Genomic DNA, 23,635 nt, shown 5'->3' with positions numbered 1-23,635 from the left:
TCCACTTTAAATATACGGACCAAAGCACTTTTGAGCACCATTACATCACCAAACTAGTTCATGTGTGTGCACTGCTCATTACTATCGTTTTGCTCTCTAATATTTTTATTCAGTTCAAAATATTGTGCACTCTCATCCTGTGATAAAAGAAGGGAGACTCCATTTGACAGTTGCTGAATCCTGATTGCTAGTTCCACACTTTATTTGTAATTATTGCACATAAATATATATATATATATTGCACAACTACATATATATATATATAGTTGTGTGAAAAAGAAAGTACACCCTCTTTCAATTCTATGGTTTTGCATATCAGGACATAATAACAATCCTTAGCAGGTCTTAAAATTAGGTAAACACAACCTCAGATGAACAACAACACATGACATATTACACATGTCATAATTTATTTAACAAAAATAAAGCTAAAATGGAGAAGCCATGTGTGAAAAACTAAGTATACCTTATGATTCAATAGCTTGTAGAACCACCTTTAGCAGCAATAACTTGAAGTAATCGTTTTCTGTATGACTTTATCAGTCTCTCACATCGTTGTGGAGGAATTTTGGCCCACTCTTCTTTACAACGTTGCTTCAGTTCATTGAGGTTTGCGGGCATTTGTTTATGCACAGCTCTCTTAAGGTCCAGCCACAGCATTTCAATCGGGTTGAGGTCTGGACTTTGACTGGGCCATTGACACACCTGGATTCTTTTCTTTTTCAGTCATTCTGTTGTAGATTGCTGGTGTGCTTGGGATCATTGTCCTGTTGCATGACCCAATTTCGGCCAAGCTTTAGCTGTCGGACAGATGGCCTCACATTTGACTCTAGAATACTTTGGCATACAGGGGAGCTCATGGTCGATTCAATGACTGCAAGGTTCCCAGGTCCTGTGGCTGCAAAACAAGCCCAAATCATCACCCCTCCACCACCGTGCTCGACAGTTGGTATGAGGTGTTTGTGCTGATATACCGTGTTTGGTTTTCGCCAAACGTGGCGCTGTGCATTATGGCCAAATATCTCCACTTTGGTCTCGTCTGTCCAAAGTACATTGTTCCAGAAGTCTTGTGGTTTGTTCAGATGTAACTTTGCAAACCTAAGCTGTGCTGCCATGTTCTTTTTAGAGAGAAGAGGCTTTCTCCTGGCAACCCTTCCAAACAAACCATACTTGTTCAGTCTTTTTCTAATTGTATTGTCATGAACTTTAACATTTAACATGCTAACTGAGGCCTGTAGAGTCTGAGATGTAACTCTTGTTTTTTTTTTTTTGCAATTTCTCTGAGCATTGCACGGTTTGACCTTGGGGTGAATTTGCTGGGATGTCCACTACTGGGAAGATTGGCAACTGTCTTGAATGTTTTCCACTTTTGAATAATCTTTCTCACTGTAGAATGATGGACTTTAAATTGTTTGGAAATGGCCTTAGAACCCTTCCCAAATTGATGCGCAGCAACAATTGCTCTCTAAGATCATTGCTGATGTCTTTCCTCCTTGGCATTGTGTTAACACACACCTGAATGCTCCAGACCAGCAAACTGCTAAAACTTCGGCTTTTATAGAGGTCATCACACTTGCTGATGATCAATTAATCAAGGGCATTTGATTAGCAGCACCTGTCTGCTACTTAGCATCTTAATTCCTATGGAAGCAGTAAGGGTGTACTTAGTTTTTCACATATGGCTTCTCTATTTTGGCTTTATTTTTGTTAAATAAATCATGACACGGTGTAATATGTCATGTGATGTTGTTCATCTGAGGTTGTATTTAACTAATTTTTAGACCTGCTAAGGAAAAGATGATTGTTATTATGTCCTGATATGTAAAACCATAGAATTCAAAGAGGGTGTACTTTCTTTTTCACACAACGTTTGTGTGTGTGTGTGTGTGTGTGTGTGTGTGTGTGTATGTATTATGTATGTGTATAATATATATATATATATATATATATATATGTATATATATATATATATATATATATATATATATATACGTATGTAGGTATATATATATGTATGTAGGTGTGTATATATATATGTATGTAGGTGTGTATATATATATGTATGTAGGTGTGTATATATATATATATATATATATATATATATATATATATATATATATATATATATATATATATATATTCATATAGCACCCACAGATGTACTCAGCACTTTACAAGGGAGAGAAAACAGTACAGGGAATTATAATACAATAAGTGCAACAAGGAGATCCCTGCCCCGGAGAGCTTACAATCTAAGTGGTATGTTGGGAAAGTTATAGGGACAGCAGGTGCGGGAATAAGTGCAGTAGACGGCAGTGCTTGGCCACAATGGTTGATAGGAGCGACTGTTTGTACAATATAGTTATTGTACTGCAAACCATAATCTTACTTTAATAATAGCGATGTTTATTGTACATTACGGTATAAAATGGAGCATTCTCTACGATATCCAAATACTGGACATTTGGGGTTTAACTGATCGTGGATCTGATAATTATCACAAACATAAAATGTATCAGAACATGTATTACTAGATATAATTTGCATTGGATTTGTATGATGTTTTATTGCAAGAGGAGAACGTAAAGGGAATACAACAATTAAGTGTTTAATATAATATTTACCCTTTTGCAGAAAGACGTCTCCGTTGGCAAATGGATTTCCAAGAAAAAGCTTTTTCAGCTCTCCCGTTAGGGCTGTTCACAAGTATGTTCCTCGCAGAGCTGTGCTATATATACCTGGAAATGATGAAAGAAAAATACAAAAAATACCCACTCTCAATGTAGACTGCGCTGTATTAGACTGTGAAGATGGAGTAGCCATTAACAAAAAGGTAAACCCTCTAGTAAATTGTTGTTATTGCTATTTTTAATATAATGAATTTAACATGGCTATCAGGTACAAAGCATAGACTTTCGTGGAGTTATATAATATCTAATAATATATCGTTTTACGTGATATATTTTCTCATTAATGGTAATGCTGGGACAGATTAAAATAAATATATATTTTTTCATCCTGTAGAGGTTACTGTGAAATGCGTCGGTAGTTTCAGAGAACTATTGATGCAAAGATATTTTTGTGGGGAGTCAGATGCCTCCATTGTGATTGTTTGGTTATATGACTACTGTTAAACTGAAATGTCTTTTGGTATGAGCACTCACGGCACTGTGGTATATGTTGCCACGGGTGCATGACCAACGAAATTCAGGGGGGATCCGTATCTATCGTGAATCACAAAAGGGTAGGCACTCACCGGGTCTTGTAATGTAGAAAAATATACACTTATTACATAAAAGGATCAACATTTCGGTCCACTCTTGACAAAGGTCAAACAGTGGACTGAAACACTGATCTTTTTATGTAACAAAATTCATATGTTTCTACATTACAAGTTTCAGTAAATGCTACACTTTTGTGATTAATACTTGTTAACTGAAACATGACCACGGCAATTTGGGATTGGCTGCCACATTGTTTACACTTTGCTCTGTTTAGCATGATCTCATCAATAGCCACTAACACACACACACACACACACACACACGCACGCACACACACACACACACACACACACACACACACACACACACACACACACACACACACACAATAAATATATATATATATATATATATATACACACACCCTGTGATATTCGCTATTAAATACCTCCTCACTGCAGTGGGGAAGTGTTGTATGTTTGTTAGACTATAGTGACAAAGTGCATTGACTTCTGATCACACACACCATGTTGCAACTTGACAGTGTGCTTGAGCTCTAGAACAATGCGGCGATGCACACACGGCATTATCTTACAGAGACAGACCAACATGGCAGGTCAAACAAGTAATTAGACAATGTACACATGTGATTGGCTTCCTTACAAAGATTCATTTGCCGTTCAAATAACTGTTTTACCTCTTTGTTGTGAAAAATTAGTGTGCTTTGCATTTCTCTTGGAGCACTGGATTCAAAGGTGGAAGCTTCCTGTGTTTATTTGCTTGACTAGTGATGGCTCCATACTGTAATTACTTAACAAACAAACAACAGAGCTTTGAGGAATGACAAACAGTCTTATCACCAAACTACTTTAGATAAGGTATAAACTCTCCAAAAGCATTTGTTTACCTGGAAATATAAACGTTTTAAAAGATGCTTTTAATGGGCTGATTTTATTTTTTTAAATTAGGATCTTGATCATCTACATTTAACCGGGCACTAGCCACCCAAGAAAATTCACTAAAGTGTATGTATGTGTCACATTTTATTAGCATCATTGGACCAAGTCCACAAGTAAAAGTACTTTTAGATTGAGGTCTTTCTAGCGGTATTTGAGTGCAATTATTTTCTTTCTTCAGATGAATGTAAAACTGGGGTTCGCTGACTCCAGTCCTCAAGGGCCATCAACAGGCCAGGTATTTGAGATATCTCTGCTTCAGCACAGGTGGCCCAGCCATTCTGTCTGAGCCACCTGTGCTGAAGCACAGACATTCTGAAAACCTGACCTGCTTGGCGGCCCGTGGGGACTGGAGTTGGCCACTCCCGCGGTACAATCGGCACCGAGCAGTCTGTTGATGAATTTGTTCATGAAAATGATGCCCCATTTTCAAGCCTCTTTCTCTTTCTCGGCTGCCAACAATACAACCCGCCGGTTTGAGCTGTTGTAAACATATTTGCATGTGGTGTTTTACATTCAATACGATTTCAAATTCTGAAGAACCGAAAATGTTTTGATAGACATGCTACCTTTTTCTAGGACAGCCCCCGTAATAAGATGTCCTGGCACATTTGTCTCCAATGTCTTGTTCTTATGCTATCGGCATTGTATAATTTCAGGGCTGAGTGACAATGTGACCATTGATGTAGCTTGTAATACTAAACTAGGACAGCGTTTGTGTTATTGCATATGTAGGCAAGACAAGACAACCTAGAACAGGGGATAAAAATGCATAGAACATACTATATAATAATGTATTAACCCTTCATGCTCAACCCCTGGCTGTCTGCCCACTTCGGCTACTAAAGGAGTAATATTTGCCCATATGGAGGGGGGAGGGGGGGTTAGGGTGTTTATGTTGGGTGTTAACGGTTCAGTCCAAGAGCAACGTTTTTTTAAAATAGATTTGAAGCAGGGGGGTCTCCAGATTTGAACCACGTTAATTTCAGCTCCAGGGACCCCCTGCTTCCTGAAATTTGTATCTCCGTAGGGGGTGCGGTTATCTCTGCTCAGTTTAAATGTCCCAGTCACGCGGGCCAATAGGAGGCTGCACCGGATGACGTCACGGCCTCCTATTGGCTGGCATGACACTGAAAGCCGCCATTGTGAGAAGCCCAGCCAGAGCTGGTACTGGCACCCCATACAGAGGTAAGTATCTCGGGAAGCAGGGGGTCCCAGAGCTGAAATGAATGCGGCACAGCTCTGGGGACCTCCCGCTTTTTAAAGAAAACTTCACACTCCTTTAACCCCGCTGGTGCCAGAAGAAATTGAGTTACAATGCACTGGTAACCTTAGACATTAAAGAAGTAAAATTATTTAGTGACACTGGGTTTTCTTAAAAATCCTACTATACACCTCTAAAGCAAGATTTGAACGTGATTGTAACTCCAGCTTCAAACGAACTGCATTATTTATCGTAATATTTAATGTAACTTTTTTTTAAATGATTATGCAGATTTTTTAAAGATATAATTGTTGGGAATAAAAAGAGATTTGCAAAAACAAAACTAACAAAACAGGTACGTACATTGTTTGTTACCATTTGCGGTATTAACTAAAGTGTAATGAAGCTAGGCCTTTAGTGTGCATTCTCTATGGCTCACGTTTCAGAGGTATATTCTACATACACGCCAAAGCGTGTTTTTGGGCTAAAAATCTTCAGAAACGGTCCAAAATCATGCTCCGATGTTTATAGAATTACCCCCTACGACTGCAGATTTTTTTGATTCTTCTTTTTTCAGTCAATGGATGTACTTGAAGAATAAACATCACAAAGCATAAGACAAATACAATAAAATGGCAGTCTATGAGGATGACTAAATTATTATAGATTATATTTTTATCAATGTTATGTTGTAGAAAGTCCGGGCACTTAAAAGTATACATTATTTAGAAAAGCAGAAGAACCTTACTGCTGAACAATTTAATTTCTACGTTGCTTTACTTAAAACCTTTTTTTGTTGTTGTTATTATTCTGTGATAGAATATCAGACACCGAGGGCTTATTATCACCTACTGTATACGGAGGCACACCGAGTAAGTGACATCAGAGGGTCTAACAGAAAGGATTATAGACATTTGTGGGGTATATTGAAAGATTATGATAAACTTGGTTAACATGTACGGAGTTAAAATTGGTAACAAAACAGTTTGATTTTTTTCTCCCCCCCTTCATCAAATCTAAAATATCACGTTTCAAATAGATCTCGGTATATAAGATAATGCTTTGTCCACCCCTGTGGCAGCAATGGTGTTAAGACCAAACGTTGATTAAAGTATAATAAGTAATCACTTTTACACATCTGAGTTCTTCCAGTCTCCTATTTATGTCAGATGCAATTAGACTTTCTTTCAGTGAAAGAAGTGCTGAGAACTGTGGGTGTCTGTTAGCTTTATGTATTCAATATCCGCCCCTGTTTCAGTTACTACATGTGTATCAAGTCCCCTGGCTTCATAACTGGTGGAAATTATTTGTATAATATTGGTAAATCTGCAACCAGGAACATTGCAGGTAACAATGTCACTTTAATACTTCTGGTACTGCACAATTTGTGTCTATTGATTGTTACATACAACATGAAATACTTGTATATTCTTGATAATCGTATCCCCCTTTGCTGACAAAGAAGCCTTCATTGCAATATGTTGCAGACACCTTTGGCAGTGAAAGGGTTGATTTTAGTTGATCCTTTACAAAAAAAATATATTTTTAAAGGAGAGTATATTCATTTGGGCTCCTTTGATTTGTGCACAAATAGCTTAGAAGTGGATTCTAATTAGTAGTCTGTACCCTTTGCAAAAGAATAAATAGAAACCCTACTGGTTTCTGTATTTGACTTGTAATTTGCATGGGTAAAGAGGTTTGAGTATTTTAGCACTCCTCAGGCACTAAAGAGCCTTCTTTGTAATGGGGAAACCGAGATTTACCGCAACCGTAAATGTTGAAGGGTGCCCAGATTCTACTTACTGTAGATCTCCTGACTTTCCAAACCTCAATCCACTGCTAAAAATGTACTTCTGTACATAGGAAAGAAAAAACGTAGGGCAAAAAAATATATATTTGCTAATTATTATCAAATACATTTTTTTTGCCCTGTGTTCTCTCGTTCATTTGAGCTTTTTTAATTTTATTGTGCTTTTCCTTCTAATCTGTGTTGTCGCTGTATAATGTGTGTAAAGGCTTCTGTGCTGCTTTCACGTTCTTCTGGAGTTTAATGCCATGGGAGTTTTGGCAACTGCACAATTTACCACGGCGTGGAAAAACAGGATTATACTGGGGCAGTGTAAAAACTAAAGCAATCAGTCGCCTTCGTTTGCCAGTAATGATGTGCTCTTTAAATTGGGATTAATACATGCAAACAAGGTTTAATCTGTTTAAACTTTCTGCTTAATCTTCCTCAAATGTAAACAACATTTGTTATGCCTTAGAGATAGAAAATGATTGGACTCTTGAGACTCTACTTATCCTGTTTAACATTTTCGTTTTACAACTTCAAAGTGAAATGTATATATTTATTGAGGGTGTTAAGTGTAGCTAGACATAATTTGCTTCTCGGCTGTTTAGTTAAAACCAATAGGGATTACATTTGACTTTATAGCGGTGAGTAAGAATGTGTATTTTTCTTGGCAAATAAGATTTTTAGATCATTTAAAACGTAATCCTATTACAATGTTGATCGATGAAATGACATTACATAGTGCAATTTTTTTTTTGCGTGGATTAACTTGAAATGTATTAAAAATAACTATATCAGGGAGTCCTTTGAAAACGAACGATAATTGACGTACTGTAAAAAAAAAAGAATGGAAATGCTAGGAACATACTATGAGTCTGTGGTTCATAGAAACCGGATTACAGGACTGCGTTGCTTCCATCACAGAAACATAGAGCCCAGAGAATATGATTGTGGCTCAAATATAGAAATAGGGTGTGTAGCAAGAGACCTTTTTGAACTGTTGTCACATATTCAAACCAAAGATGTAGCCAACCATAGCAAAACTCTACAGTTTGAGATTTGTACTCTATAAAATAATTTTAAGGTGCCTTTTTTTTTTTTTTTTTTTTTTTAGAAAAAAAGGCATTTCATAGGATATGCACTTTTATTTTTTTTAAATGTTTCCTATGAATTAATGGATTGAAGTCCTTCGATTTTCTCCATGTTTTTGAGTTTCCGTGAACCCTCATGGCATACTTTTTTTTTTTTTAAAGGGAAATATATTTGTGCAATTACTGTTTAAAAAGAAAGGATAAAATACTTGTGCAGTGTAGGATATACCACATATGCTAGTGCAACTTATTTTTTTCTTACTGCCCTGTACTACTTACTACCACTATGTTACATTAAATACCCACAATTTAAAAGTTCTGATGATCCAAACTGTAATTATTGAGATAAAAAAAAAAGTTATTTTAATATACAAGAAGAACAAGATTAAATGAGTCTTTGAGACTGCTGCTGTTGGTTGCGAGTGACTGTCTTCAAGTCAGTGTGACTCAAGTTTGGCTTGGAAACTACTGATGAAATACATGGCATTGCAGATATAAACATTAAAAAGGGGACAGGTAACATAGACAGGCAAAGATGCTGGCATTGGTCTACTGGGCTCAACTCCACTCCTCAAGCCCCACCAGCAGCTTAGATTTTCAGGATATCCCAGCTTCAGTACAGATGGCTCAATCAGTGGCTCAGTCGATTGAGCATCCTGTGCTGAAGCAGGGATTGATTGATTCACCTATGCTGAAGTATGGATATCCTGAAATTAATTTATCTGCCATCACAGTTTCAATGGGTACTTTATAGGGTTTTATTTTTATTAGTTTACATGAGTGTCTCTTGGGATAAATGATGACGTTATGTGGTGTAGGTGATGGAATAAAGGTGCTTTCATTAAATCTCCTTGCAAAACTGGAATGCAAAACAGCTACTTGCCCTGCTAAGGAAACTTTGACTTTGATTGATTTATTTATTTATAAAATATTTTACCAGGAAGTAATACATTGAGAGATACCTCTCGTTTTCAAGTATGTCCTGGGCACAGAGTTAAGACAAATAATACATGTTTACAAATACAGTTACATAATGAGCAGGGTATACATTATATACAAGACATAGCATGCAAAGTTAGAGATAATTTTTATTATGGGCGTATTAAACAGTTACAGACCAGATTAAAATGTGAGACAGCCTTAGATTTGAAAGAACTTAGACTGGTGGTGGATGTAAGAGACTCCGGTAGAGTGTTCCAGTTTTGGGGTGCACGGTAAGAGGAGGAGGAGCGGACGGATACTTTGTTGAGCCTTGGGACCATGAACAGTCTTTTGGAGTCAGATCTCAGATGATAGGTGCTGCATGTGGTAGGGGTGAGGAGCTTGTTCAGGTAGCTGGGTAGCTTGCCCATAAAGAATTTTAAGGCAAGACAGGAAAGGTGAACTTTGCGCCTAGACTCGAGTAATGACCAATCTAGTTCTTTGAGCATTTCGCAGTGATGTGTGTTATAGTTGCATTGGAGAACAAAACGACAAATTGAGTTGTAGAGGGTGTCAAGTTTGCTAAAGTGGGTTTGAGGTGCCGAGCCATATACTATGTCTCCATAGTCAATAGTTGGCATTAGCATCTGTGATAACACAGCCCTTGTCAGCATGAGGTCTAATTGTGTCTTATGTTCAGGGGCGGGTTGTGTCTTATGTTCAGTGGGTCAAAGTGGAAATTGTCTCTTGGGCTGGTCGTAATTGGACATTTTGGGTCGGTGGAGGAGAGGAGAGAAGGATCTCTGTGCAGCAGCTCTCCGACTCCGGCCATTAGGTGTCGCTGCAGAGCTCACTTTGCAGTTCCTCCTCTCCTGGCTGGCTCTGTGTGCGTGTATATGTATATGCAGGGCTCAATAAATTGTGGGAAAAGCCACTCGCCTGAAAAAAAAAAAAGGCACTCGACACCCCCCCTCCATTTGACGCCGCGTGGCCATTTTCATGAGAGATGCAGGGGGAGACACCGAAGTTTCATAGAGAGATGCAGGAAAATGCCGGGAGACGCCACAGCATGCCAAGTCCTGCGCAGCTTAGTCAATGTCGAAGGACATTTAAAGATCTAGCGTCAGAGCGGTGGGAGCACGCAGGACTGGCTGCGTCCATCGAAGCACCGACTGTGCTCCTCCACGCTGATGCTGAGGCTCGCCTGCTCAATCAGGAGCGATTGTGTGGACTTGCAGGCGGCCCAGCGTGCGCGATCGGGAGGCGAAGCACTGACGTCATGGGGCCAATAGCCCGCGAAGCGCCGACGTCGTGGCGCTGCTTCGCTCCGATTGTGTGTTTCAGCGCGCTCAGATACAATTTCTGATTGTGGCTGAAAATCCCTGTGCCTCAGCACGCCTGCGGACGCTCGCGGAAGCCCCCTCTCAAGACATCCTCATTGAGGATGACGGGGCTCATCGCGGAGCGTCGCACGGCTCAGCGCTGACTGTCCTTCTATGGACTCAGCCGGACTCCGAGAGTCAGCAGCAGCAAGGAACATTGATTGATGAGGACGTTCGGCAGCGCGGGACAAGGAGCACAGTACCTATCTTACGGGCTAAAATTTGCCAGCCATCCCCTGCTTATGTTCTAGAGATTCTCAACTCAACTCAAATTGGGCAGAATATCAAACAATGCTAACGTTTGCATAGGAATTATTTAACACGTTGTTTTTTGTCCATGCAAGCACATTGCAAGCTAAAAAAATGTTGAATACTTTTCTACAGCTTATCTGTGTAATTGGCTCCCTAAGAACGATGCAATCACTCTGTAAGGGTCAGTTTATAGTAGGTTACATTAAAAAAAAAACATTTTGTAAATAATTTAACAGTTTAATTGTCTTGCTTAAAGAAAATATTTGACTGCTTTTTCTTAAGAAATGTAGCACTAATTATTTGTTTCCCTCTCCTTACTAGAGTGCCAATAAAGATAAGTGGAGGTAGAGGGGGTCTTTGCCTTTACAAACTCTTGTTGAATATATAGTAGCATCACACAATGGGGTTAGAGAAAATGAAAACACCTTCCAAATCTCTGCTCACTGTGTGTACAAACTAATTAATAATAATAATAATAATAATAATAAAACAAGTATAGATGTTGGGTACTGGTGAATAAGGCATCATTCAACCATATTTAACCCCTCAAATGTGTCAATTCCATTTAGCACACTTTGGTCCTAGGACAGACTGCCCCTTTATAGTGAAAAAATAATTGCATTTATCCTATAAAAACAAATACACATCTTTCTTTTCAGTGGGTCTGCTGAAGTTCATTATCTAACACGTACTTCTTGCCCTTAATGTTTAACCCTTTGGGTGCCCCCGGACATAGTTACTATGTCAGGGGGACAGGCACTCTGGGGCCACCCATCATGTTCGAAGGGCTTGTTTTTCCTGAGTTAGATCACGTACAGCATTCCCATGATGCACAGTACGTGATCTAACTAGTGAGGAAACGGAGGAGGGGGGTCCCCCATCTTCTGTTTCATCGAAAATGGCCACCGAGGATGCCACATGACCACGATTGAAAGTGGCATAAGAAGGACCGTGGCATGTTAAGTGTAGATGGTTAACACCTATACAAGTTTGTTGTAGGTTTTTTAAACTTTTAACACTTCTATATTAAACCAATGCTTTGAACGGTTTGTAGAATTTTTATCTAATGTCTTGGTGATAAGTCGGTCAGTCCTCTTGTACAGAAAATGTTTTATTTTGTTTTTGTAAAGTAATTACAATGCATCATTAGTGAAAGAGATTACTATAAGAGGCTGATATGCATGAATTCAGTAGACTTAAACAAAAGGAAACAATCTTATCACAACCTAGATTAGGTAAAGATCATTAAAGGCCCTGAATCATTTGTTTACCAAGGAAACATTAACATTTTGAAAATTATTTTAAAATACAGAAGGGACTATGAACTTATGTTGAATTTTTTTTTTAAAAAAAGCAACTTTTGTGCATCAAAATTTGAGTGCTTAAAAGTAATGCAAACCTTCAGAATATGTTCATCGCATGTATACAGACGTCACACATGACACAACATTTTTGATGTATACCTTATGTTGAATTCCTTATTGATCAAATGTAAGTGTATTTTTATTTATTTATGACTAAAGTAGCATCAGTACATTTAAATAATTAGTGTAATATTTTTTTATGACAGCCATACAGTGAAAATATTGCCTTTGTAATGAACCATCGGTACTGCGGTTGATACATTTCGGGGTTCACATATAGCAACAATTCTGTGCTACCGCTATTAACAGATTTTCAGGGTTTATCCCCAGCTGAACTTGGCGCATGATTCTGATTCAGTTTTGATTGATTTTTGGCAAATTCTTATCTCTGTATGCTCAGCACAGTCAATTTCCATGCACCAAAACAAGTGTTGTTTTTTTTGGGGGGGGGTGGGCAGATGAATAAATCAGAGCTTCCTATATAGACGATTGTGTAAGTAGCTTTTGGGGAACGCAGGTATCACCATATGTCGAATGAAGAAATAATATACATACTGTAGTGTAATATGTTTTAGAGATGTTTTTAATTTCTAGGATTCAGCAAAATGGGAACTCACACTTTCTCAGACAAAAGACAGCAATTTCCACACAGATGTGGCGTAGGATATCCAAACTTCTATACTTCTATACTCAGGTGGGTGGATAGCAGTGGTCTGTCTCAGTGTGATGTTTCCTCAATAGGACAAAAATTACACTTTAGTGCAACATTGTTTGTGCAACAAAGAAATGTATTAAAACAAATGGTATTATACTCACATGAGTAAGGTGTAGCATGGACACATAAAACTAAAGCTGAGTGGCTTGTTCGGCAGCTCCGTTGCTTGTGGTCAGATCTCCCAATCTGCTGGGCTCCCGGTGTGCGTCTCGTCACTTCCAGTGGTGGGCCTCGTCACTTCTGGGGGTAATCGATACCGATATCGTGGCGACGAAACGGGCAGCAGTCAATTCAGGCAATTTGCACTTTCACAAGTCAATTAGTGCACTGTATATACCTCTTAGAGATTTTGTATTTTTTGTTATTGAATTTTAACACTGTTACACACTCTGTATAGGAGCGCCTAAAACCACTTTTTTCACGGCTTCCTATATAGACGCCTACAGCACAATTGAAATTGCACTTGAAGCAGTCAGAGTGTGGTGGGTGCTCGGAGGACATGTTACATCACTGGCTGTCAGATGCAGAACAACATCGCACTGTGGAAATACTCTGCAGCCGATGTCCTTGTCTCTGTGTAACATCATCGAAGTGCGTCTGCCTTCATTTTGGGCAACTAATTTAGTGGGCAGTGGTTATGCCACTTTATTAAATACATTATTACACTATATTTGGCTTTTTGCCAGCACTCTTTTTTTATTTAAAGCTGCTTTTAATTGAAGATCTTATGTGGGTTTTTTTTTATACACCAGTTGCATAGTATTAGGAAACACACTGCATTACTACATTAGTTCACTCTTTGTGCCCTTTTTAATCATTTTTAGGTTCCTTTGGTTGTTAGAGCAACAATTTAGGAAGCCGCACGACCGCCATATTGCGGGCCCTGGAAAGCAGGATCTTTCCCGATTTATCAGGGGAGAATGAATCGATCGGCAGCTTAGATAATTGCAAGGAGCTGCTGCATTTATTAAAACAACAAAAAAATCAGGCAAGAGGAAATGCCCCTTTAAGTTGTGTGTCTGTCAGCTGCCAGAGTGCCAGGTAGAGCTCCTGCCATTAGCACAGCACTAAGAGGCCTGCTGACCAGAAACTTCACCTCAAGGAAAATTCAGTCTTTGTTTTCGGATTTGGGACACTGATATCTCATTGTTTTTTTTACTGATTTCCCCTCCTCGCTCCCGTCTTCCCCCCCCTTCCTTCGTTTTATGTATTTCTGTACTGGATGTGTTGTGCCATTTTAATCATCTAGTTTATTGTAGGGCCATTATTATTTTCCACGCGTTTATTTCAATTTTTTTGTTGTTTTTTTAAAGTACACCATCTTAGATTAATTATTTTTGTCTCTCATTAAGGGGCTTATTGTATATCCGCGAAAGTGGCCGATCAAGCCCTTTTCTGATGAAATTCCCCATTGTCTTTGGCTGTTTTGGTTTATATAGAATAAGCCCCATATTTGCTAATGATAATCCATCAGTTATTATATATTTTAGAGGAGCAATATGACCTAGTATTGCATGGATGGAAAGGAAATCCCCATTATCTTGGTAAAGTGTTCTGTGCACCATCCCTGGCTGATTTCTGCAGCTTGATATGAATAAGGACTCTGTGGGTTTCACTAGTCCCCACTTCTGCTCACAGGTAATTTGTTGAACTTTCCAAATTCCTGTCCCGTCATGTAATGGAGCTAGCAAGGAACCTGTGTGTGATTTGCTGATTTCTGTACTGTGCGGTATGTTTTATGCTGAGAAAAATCCCTGTACCAGCCTTTAAATGTTGTTTGTTTGTACAGAATGAGTGTAATATAGCATATTAATGATGGCAGTTTATGTATACTTCACATTTATATTACAATATATTTACATCTATGCTTCGGAGGCAATCTGGTAGCCACCTCTGAGGTGGTCACCTCTCTGTGGTTTGTGACAAGTCAAAATTAAAAGAGCAATGTTATCACCATTACTCAATTAGAAATCAGTGATATCAGTAATAGACTATTACATTTTCTCACCGGAGCTGTGATGGAAACCCTCAAGAAACCTCTTAAAGGGACCAGTGGGTGTCCGGAGCTGAACTGCGTTAATTTTGACTCCGGGGACCCCCTGCTTTCTGAGATACTTACTCCGGAGGGTGAAGTCGACATATCACGTGGGCCCTAGGAAGCTGCAAGGAATTATGTTGTGGCTTCCTATTGGCCCACGGAACCTTTTAAATAGACATTTTTCCGTGCTTAGCGGGGGACAGTCCTTCAGATGTAAGCATGGCTTGTTGGCAAGTGCCGATCACGCATGCGTAGTTGGCGCTCGCCGTTAACACACGCGCAGTCAGCGAGTGCCAACTGCACGTGTGACATTTGTCCCGGTTTTTGTGGGAACAAATATTGTCACCCTTAGTCAAAAAGTAAACCGAGAGATAACGCCACTTTAAGAACTATGACACATTGTAAAGTCTACAGTTCAAGTTATAAATAAAAGAGGCAGAAACAGCACCGCAGAAGTAGAGAATTTGACAGGAGAAAATAACCCCTTGGCCCACCTAGTCTGCCCATTTCCCTATCTGTTGCAAAGCCTTAGACCCTATTTGATCCTTCCCTATCTTTCACATTTAGGATAGCGTTATGTCTATCCCAAGCATTTTCTAAATCTCTCATTAGAATGACCTCTACATCTAGGAGTCTATTCCACGAATCCAACACCCTGCACCAACCGGCAAAGATTAAGGATTAGCACTGGAGCACTAATGTATAATGGAGTATGAGGCCTTACAGTATCTTTGCTTGCATTTGTCTACGATACAACAATTGTGACTAACCTCTCAAATGTGCTCATTTGCCCGTGGATGAAATAATATAGCAAATACATTTATTTTTGCTTATTTTGATTGGGAATTTTAAAGAATCCAAAAGAAGTAAACAACCAAAGTAAAACACACCAGTTTTACAATAGCATCCTCAACTAGACATCTGTCAGTAAAACACATTTCTGCGGTCCCAACACCTTACCGGTTCTTTCTCCACTTCTGTTAATTAAGGGATGAGCTGGTTTGACAGTTAAAGTGACATATGTTCGTTCTATCAGTGAACAGTGCACATTTTAAGCTTTTTTGACTCAATATTTCAGAGCAAACACACACACTATTTTAGGATACATTTAATGATTTATCCTATAAATGGTTGATACTAACAATAGACTGTGTGTTTCATGATGTAACAGTACGTGTCCTGTCTTTCCCATTGTCTTAGTGCTAATGCACCCTGCGGAGGTGAATGCAGATGATGTTTTGGGTGTAGTGTTTGCCAATAGATGTGGAATTTCACACTAACATTTTTCGGTGTGTTGTTTAATGTACACAAGACAAATTCACAATGAAAAGCAGTTGTAAAACCAAGGTGTCCCCAAAAAGAATACACAGGGCTAATCCAGCGCAAGGTACTCTCAGTGGTATATGAAAAAAAGGAACAAAGCATACAAAAGTGCAGACGTACTAGAAGCAAAGATCTTAAATAAATCCAACTTCCAAATGCCTACTCACATGGGGTAGGTCAAATCAAGCGTGTCTCAGATAAATCTGATAAATGGTGGGAGATGGTGGTGGATTTAGGCTGGACTTTCCATGGGTATAAAAGAGAAAGGAGAGATGTGCATGGTGCAGATCAATTTCACATAAAAAAGACGTAGGCAGTGAGCTACAGGCAACTCGCTTGTTCCCAGTACGGTACAAGCGGTTTGACCACTCTGCGTCCTGTAGTGACGGTGCTTCGTTCAGTCCCTCGGGCAGGGAGATGTTAACCGGCTTCTCTCCGTCTCTCTGGCTCCACGGCGCTTTCGGGTTGTACACACAGGTCGTGTCCGATGGCAGGGGCACCGACAGGAGAGAGCTCAGCAGCTCATCGGCAGCAGGGGGCCCACAACTCGAACCTGGTGTGAGCTTCCTCAGGGGTGTATTCCCCATGTGAGTAGGCATTTGGAAGTTGGATTTATTTATGATCTTTGCTTCTAGTATGTTTGCACTATTGTATGCTCTTTTCCTTTTTTTCACATACTGTATAGCACTGAGAGCACCTTGCGCTGGATTAACCCCGTGGAATCTATTCTATGTGATGTTGGGACACATCTGAACCTGCTGCAGCTCTCCCGTATGGTGATTTTTTTCACTTGATTTTTCACTTTATTTTGTGTCTATGTCACATTCTAATTGTTAAAGGTGATATTTAGTTTCCGCTATATACACTCCTGTCCCCAAAAATAACGCAGTTCTGTTATATTTACTGGTGGTGAAGAAGTGTTTAGAAATGCTACAAACTGTAACCTTGGCATTCTGCATGTACCCATTCAAATGTAAAAAAATATATAACACAAACAGTTGAAAGGCCGTGATCATTGGAGCGGCAGATCTGAGGAAGTGCAAGAAATTTGTATTTTCGCGCTGTTGCCGCGCCATGTGACGCTGCGAGCTAATCACAGTATGGCCTAACGCTATGACATAATAGCCACGCCTCCTAGCCACGCTGTGACAGGGTGAATGAAAGTCACCAGCCATATACATGGCAAACCTATGTTTAAAACCCCCAGGCTGTACAAACATGCAAGCTAGCTGGTCAGGAGACAGGACTGAAATACTGAAGAGATTACTGCTATAAGGTCTGTTTTTCAAAGTACATGTGTGATGAACTGTCTGTGTCCTGCATGCTGAAGAGAAGCTGCCTTGTTTTCTATGCTGAAGAGAAGCTATTTTGTTTTTATCTGCTGAAGAGAAGCTATTTTGTTTTGTGTGCTGTATGTTTTTAAGGCTCAATAAAGAAGCCTTCTCAAGAGAACCCGCGTGTGTGGTTGCATGTACCCTGCAACACACGCACTTCATCGCTTGCCCTATAGACACTAGACACTAAACGCGCGCGCCATGTGCACGCCCAACGCCGTGCGCGCGCCCACACGCGCACCAGCGCCTACTATATTACAAGCCTATGTCATGTGAACAATACATTTTCAAACAATTAGGCCTTGTACATAGTAGGCTGAACCATGCACGTGACCCGGCCGTCGCATGACAAAAGCAAAAGATTTGGCCGTGCGCATTCGCGCTAACTATGGACGCGTTTTCTATCTTACATTTGGGGCTACAAGGAAAATGATCCCATTGGAATATGCAATCCTAACCCGTCCTAAAAAAATCATGCAAGTGGCATGTTTATTTTCATGTGTAACCTTTTCAGTGCCAGTGGTCCCACATCACCACAGTGCCACCACATCCCTGGCACTTCAAATCCCGGATACAGGAAACTGAAGTGGAGGGAGGCTCACTTCTGCTTAGGTCACGCTGGACAATTTAATCTTAAAGATAAAAATATCTTTCACTTCAGTTGCTTGTTTACCCAGATAGATGTACAGTACATAGTTACATTAGTAGGTTGAAAAAAGACATACTGTACATCCATCAAGTTCAACATTGTTAAATTTAGACGACAGATACTTATCCTATATTTGTACTTACAGTTTATTGACCCAGATGAAGGCAAACAAAAAAATACAGTTAACCACTAATATCTAATTAGGGGGCAAATAAATTATTTCCTGACTCCAAATAATGACAATCACATTCTTACCTGGATCAACATCCTTCCCATGTTTACTTATTTGGTCTATCCCAACTTCAATTGGCTTGACCCTAAAAACCACAAAATCCAGATACAACTCAAGTCACTTAACCTATCACAACTCATTTCCCAACCCACACGGATAAACCTGAAATCGCATAAACATTCCTTGCTAGACTGGATTCTCTCCTCAAACCCCAGCAGAATCCAATCCTCTGGCATCCTTCCTGACATTTTCAGTGACCATGCAATAGTGTACTGTGTAAGGAAAATTAAACCGCCCCATTCAAGCCCTAAAGTTCTCCTCACTAGAACATTTAAAAACTTTAACCCACAACAGTTTCTGGATGACCTTACCAACTGCCCTTGGCACAGAATCGATTTAATTTCCGACCCCAATTCTGCGCTCGACTATTTCCAATCCGAGTTCTTAAAACTCTGCGATACCCATGCTCCACTACGCAAAATAAGGATACGGGGGGCCCACCTTCCATGGGTTACAACTGACCTTATAGCACTCTACCAGTTCAGGGATGCCTTGTGGAAAAGCTACAAAGTAACTGGCACTACCAAGGATCTCAATCACTACAGATGCATGCGGAACATGTGCACAAGGCAAACAAGGCATGCAAAAGCACAATATTACTCAGACAATCTCCACCAAAATACATCAAACCCAGCTAACTTCTGGAAGGTTATCAACAATATATTCCAGCCTCCTAACCATCAACAACCAAGTAATATCACTAAGGGGGATATTACTCCCACAAACCCCACTGACATTGCAAATGCATTCAATGATTACTTTGTGGGGTGTGCCACTAACTTATTAGCGAAACGCAGCACAAACCCCAAACATGAATCTCATCCTGGGAGTATCCCTACAGTCCCACCCCCTCCCAACACTGCCCACAATTTTCAATTTAGCCCAGTATCTGAAGAGGAGATTACGCAAGCGCTCCTCAAACTAAAACTAAGCAGCCAATGTGGACCCGACTTACTACAATCTAGGTTCCTACGACTTGGTGCCCCAGCCATTGCCAACCCAATTGCGTCCATAGTCAACTCTATCCTGTCTTCAGGCCATATCCCTAAGACCTGGAAAACTGCCAGAGTTGTCCCAATCTTCAAAAGTGGGGACAAAAACACTGTCTCAAACTACAGGCCAATCTCACTTCTCCCAATTCTATCCAAAGTTATGAGAAAATGTGTCCACTCCCAATTAAGCGATTTCTACACCAAGACAAATTTCCCTAGCCAATTCCAGTCTGGGTTTCGTCCCAAACACTCCACCGTAACTACCCTGCTAAAAGTTTGCAATGAAATCCAGTGTGGAATGGAACGGGGACAACTCACTGGTGCAGTATTCCTAGATTTTGCAAAGGCTTTTGACACAGTTGATCATGTTATCCTGCTTAACAAACTCCAGAGCTCTGGAATAGGGAAACATGCTTTAAACTGGTTTCAGTCCTACCTATCCCAACATGTGTCCATCTCAGGCTCTAACTCCAACCCCCTGGATATCACCTGTGGTGTCCCGCAAGGCTCTGTTCTGGGGCCCCTACTCTTCTCAGTGTTCATTAATGATCTTCCCACAGCTTGTATGGAAGCCTCAATACACATGTATGCAGATGACACAATCCTATATGCACACAGCCATAGCCTCTCTGACCTTCAACACATACTTCAGTCTGACTTTTTGAGACTCGAAAACTGGATTTCCCAAAACAAACTGTTTTTAAACACCGACAAAACTGTAACAATGGTATTTGGGACCAAGACTAAATTTGTAAAGCTTCCAGTGACTGAGCTCCTGATTAGAACCAACGCTAACACCACCCTAACACCTGTCACTAGTTTTAAATACCTGGGATTATGGTTTGACTCCCACTTAACATTCGGGATGCACATTGATACACTGACAACCAAGACCTATGCCAAACTAGGGTTACTTTACAGGAACAAATCCTCCCTAAGTCTCCTGGTCAGAAAGCGTATTGCACAGCAGATGCTAATGCCAATTATTGACTATGGAGACATAGTATATGGCTCGGCTCCTCAAACCCACCTTAGCAAACTTGACACCCTCTACAATTCAATTTGTCGTTTTGTTCTCCAATGCAACTACAACACACATCACTGCGAAAGGCTCAAAGAACTAGATTGGTCATCACTAGAGTCTAGGCGCAAAGTTCACCTTTCCTGTCTCACCCTCAAATACTTTCTGGGCAAGCTACCCAGCTACCTGAACAAGCTCCTCACCCCTACCACATGCAGCACCTATCACCTGAGATCAGACTCCAAAAGACTATTCATGGTCCCAAGGCTCAACAAAGTATCCGGACGTTCCTCCTTCTTCTTCCGTGCACCCCAAAACTGGAACAACCTACCAGAGACTCTCATATCCACCACCAGCTTAAGTTCTTTCAAATCTAAGGCTGTCTCACACTTTAATCTGGTCTGTAACTGTTTCATACGCTCATAATATATATTTTCTTTAACTGTACACGCAATGTCTTGTATATAATGTATACCTTGTTCATTTATGTAACTGTACTTGTAACCATGTATTATTTGTTTTACTCTGTGCCCAGGACATACTTGAAAACGAGAGGTAACTCTCAATGTATTACTTCCTGGTAAAATATTTTATAAATAAATACCTTTCCTTTCTAAAAAAAATGTTGAACCTTTTTTTGAAGTTATCTATTGTATCTACCATCACAGTCTCCATGGGTAAAGGATTCCACATTTTAACTGCCCTTACTGTAAAGAACCCTTTCCTTTGTTGCTGGTGAAATCTCCCTTCCTCTAACCTTAAGGGATGACCTTGTATCCTTTGTACTGCCCGTGGGATTAATAGTTATTTTGAAAGCTCCTTCTATTGACCCGAATATATTTGTATATAGTTATCATATCCCCTCTGTTGCAGAGTACATGCAACCACACACACGGGTTCTCTTGATAAGGCTTCTTTATTGAACCGTAAAAACATACAGCACACAAAATAAAATAGCTTCTCTTCAGCATACAAAAACAAAATAGCTTCTCTTCAGCATAGAAAACAAGGCAGCTTCTCTTTAGCATGGAGAACACAGACAGTTCATCACACATGTACTTTGAAAAACAGACCTTATAGCAGTAATCTCTTCAGTATTTCAGTCCTGTCTCCTGACCAGCTAGCTTGCATCTGTGTACAGCCTGTGGGTTTTAAAACACCTTGATTATGCAGCTGGGGTCAGACTAATTAAGCATCTCTTCTCAACTGAAACTTAACCTTGTCACTGCTGCACTGCAAGCCTAAACATAGGTTTGCCAGGTATATGGCTGGTGACGATCATTCACCCTGTCACATTCCTCCCCTGTTAGTGTGTGGCTGGGGCCACGCACGGCTGAAGCCTGACCATTCACCCCTTCTCTAGAAAAGAAGTCAGCATTTTCTTTTCCAGGCCTGTGCTGAATCTCAAATGAGAAGGGTTGGAGGGCCATATACCACCTGGGCAATCTAACATTGGAGTCCTTCATACTATTTAACCACTTAAATCGAGCAAGGTCCATCACCAGAGTAAAATGGACTCCTGCCAGGTAATGCCTCAAAGCCTCGATTGCCCACTTTACTGCGAGGCACTCATTCTCACACTGAGTAGTTTGTTTCCCTCGGGAACAATTTCCTACTCAGAAAAAGGATCAGATGTTCCACTCCCTCAAACTGTTGTGACAACACTGCCCCTAGCCCTATCTCTGATGCATCGGTTTGCACTACAAAAGGCCTGTTGAAGTCTGGGCTTCTAAGGACGGGACCCTCTGATAGACACCTTTTTATGTCCTCAAAGGCTCTCTGACACTCCCTTGACCATACCACTTGTGTAGGGGCATACTTATTTGTGAGGTCCGTTAATGGGGCTGCAACTTCCCAGTAGTTGGGGATGAACCGCCGATAGTACCCTGCTAAACCCAGCAGACGCGTACCTGTGTTTTTGTTTGGGGGGGTCGGAACTTCTTTCAGGGCAACTACCTTGTCGGCTAGTGGCCTTACTTTTCCACCTCCCACTGCATAACCTAAGTATTTGGTTTCCGCCTTACCTAAGGCACATTTCTTATTGTTAGCTGTGAGCCCTGCCTCTCTTAGAGATTTGAGGACCGCTTTCAGCCTATTTAGATGGGCCCACCAGTGTTTACTATAAATGACAATGTCATCTAGGTAGGCTGCGGCATAAGCCCTATGGGGTCTCAGCACTTTATCCATGAGTCTCTGAAATGTGGCTGGGGCTCCATGCAGTCCAAATGGCATTGTCACAAACTAGTATAAACCCATGGGAGTGGCAAAGGCTGTTTTGCACTTGGACTTTTCCTCTAAAGGTATTTGCCGGTATCCTTTTGTTAAGTCCAGCGTGGATATATATTCCGCGTTACCAAGGGCGTCAATTAACTCGTCCACCCTTGGCATCGGATATGCGTCAAACTTGGATACCGCATTGAACTTTCAGAGGTCCACACAAAATCTTACCTTCCCATCGGGTTTAGGGACCATAACTAGTGGACTACACCACAACTAGTGGACTACACCACTCACTGCATGATTCCTCAATCACTCCTAAGTATAACATTTCTTGTACCTCCTCTACCAGGGCCCTACGACTTTCAGGCACGCTATAAGGACGGGAACGTACTTTTACCCCAGGTGCAGTCTCGATCACATGTGAAATTAAATTAGTTTGCCCTGGCAAATCAGAAAAAACATCATGGAATTGTGTAATTATTTCTAACAAGCCCCCTTTTTGTTCAGAGGACAACTGTCTACCCATTCGGATATTATCGTCACCCATGATGTTCTCCCGCGGGGGCTGAGGACCCAAGTCTGTTTCCTCCTCCACCGGGTGGATGAATAGAGACCGCTGCATCTTCCAGGGTTTCAGCAAGTTCACATGGTAAATTTGTTTACCCTTCCTGGACCCTGGTTGAGCGATCTCGTAATCCACATCACCCGTGCGGCAGAGTACTTCGAATGGGCCCTGCCATTTGGCTAGGCGTTTGCTCTCACAACTGGGTAACAACAACATCACCTGATCTCCTGGGTGAAACACTCTCATACGAGCATTTTGATTGTAGTGTCTCTCCTTACTGTCCAGTGCTGATCTAAGATT

The 23,635-nt window shown here is 40.5% G+C and overlaps 1 protein-coding gene across 5 annotated transcripts in view; it reads left to right on the top strand.

The window, feature by feature from the left end:
- CLYBL (citramalyl-CoA lyase) overlaps positions 1–23,635 on the top strand; it is a 422,234-nt gene that overhangs the window by 238,368 nt on the left and 160,231 nt on the right. For all 5 annotated transcript variants that reach the window (XR_012799903.1, XM_075590782.1, XM_075590781.1 and 2 more), the window contains exon 2: positions 2,635–2,833. Coding sequence is in view for 4 of the 5 variants with exons in the window: in XM_075590782.1 (XP_075446897.1) it covers positions 2,635–2,833 (199 nt within the window). In the remaining variant the exon portion in view is untranslated. The remainder of the gene's footprint in view (positions 1–2,634; positions 2,834–23,635) is intronic.

This window comes from Ascaphus truei, chromosome 3, assembly GCF_040206685.1.
Source record: "Ascaphus truei isolate aAscTru1 chromosome 3, aAscTru1.hap1, whole genome shotgun sequence".
Taxonomy (NCBI): Eukaryota; Metazoa; Chordata; class Amphibia; order Anura; family Ascaphidae; genus Ascaphus; species Ascaphus truei.
The sequence above is the reverse complement of the archived record's forward strand: the minus strand, read 5'-3'. Positions and strand labels throughout refer to the sequence as shown.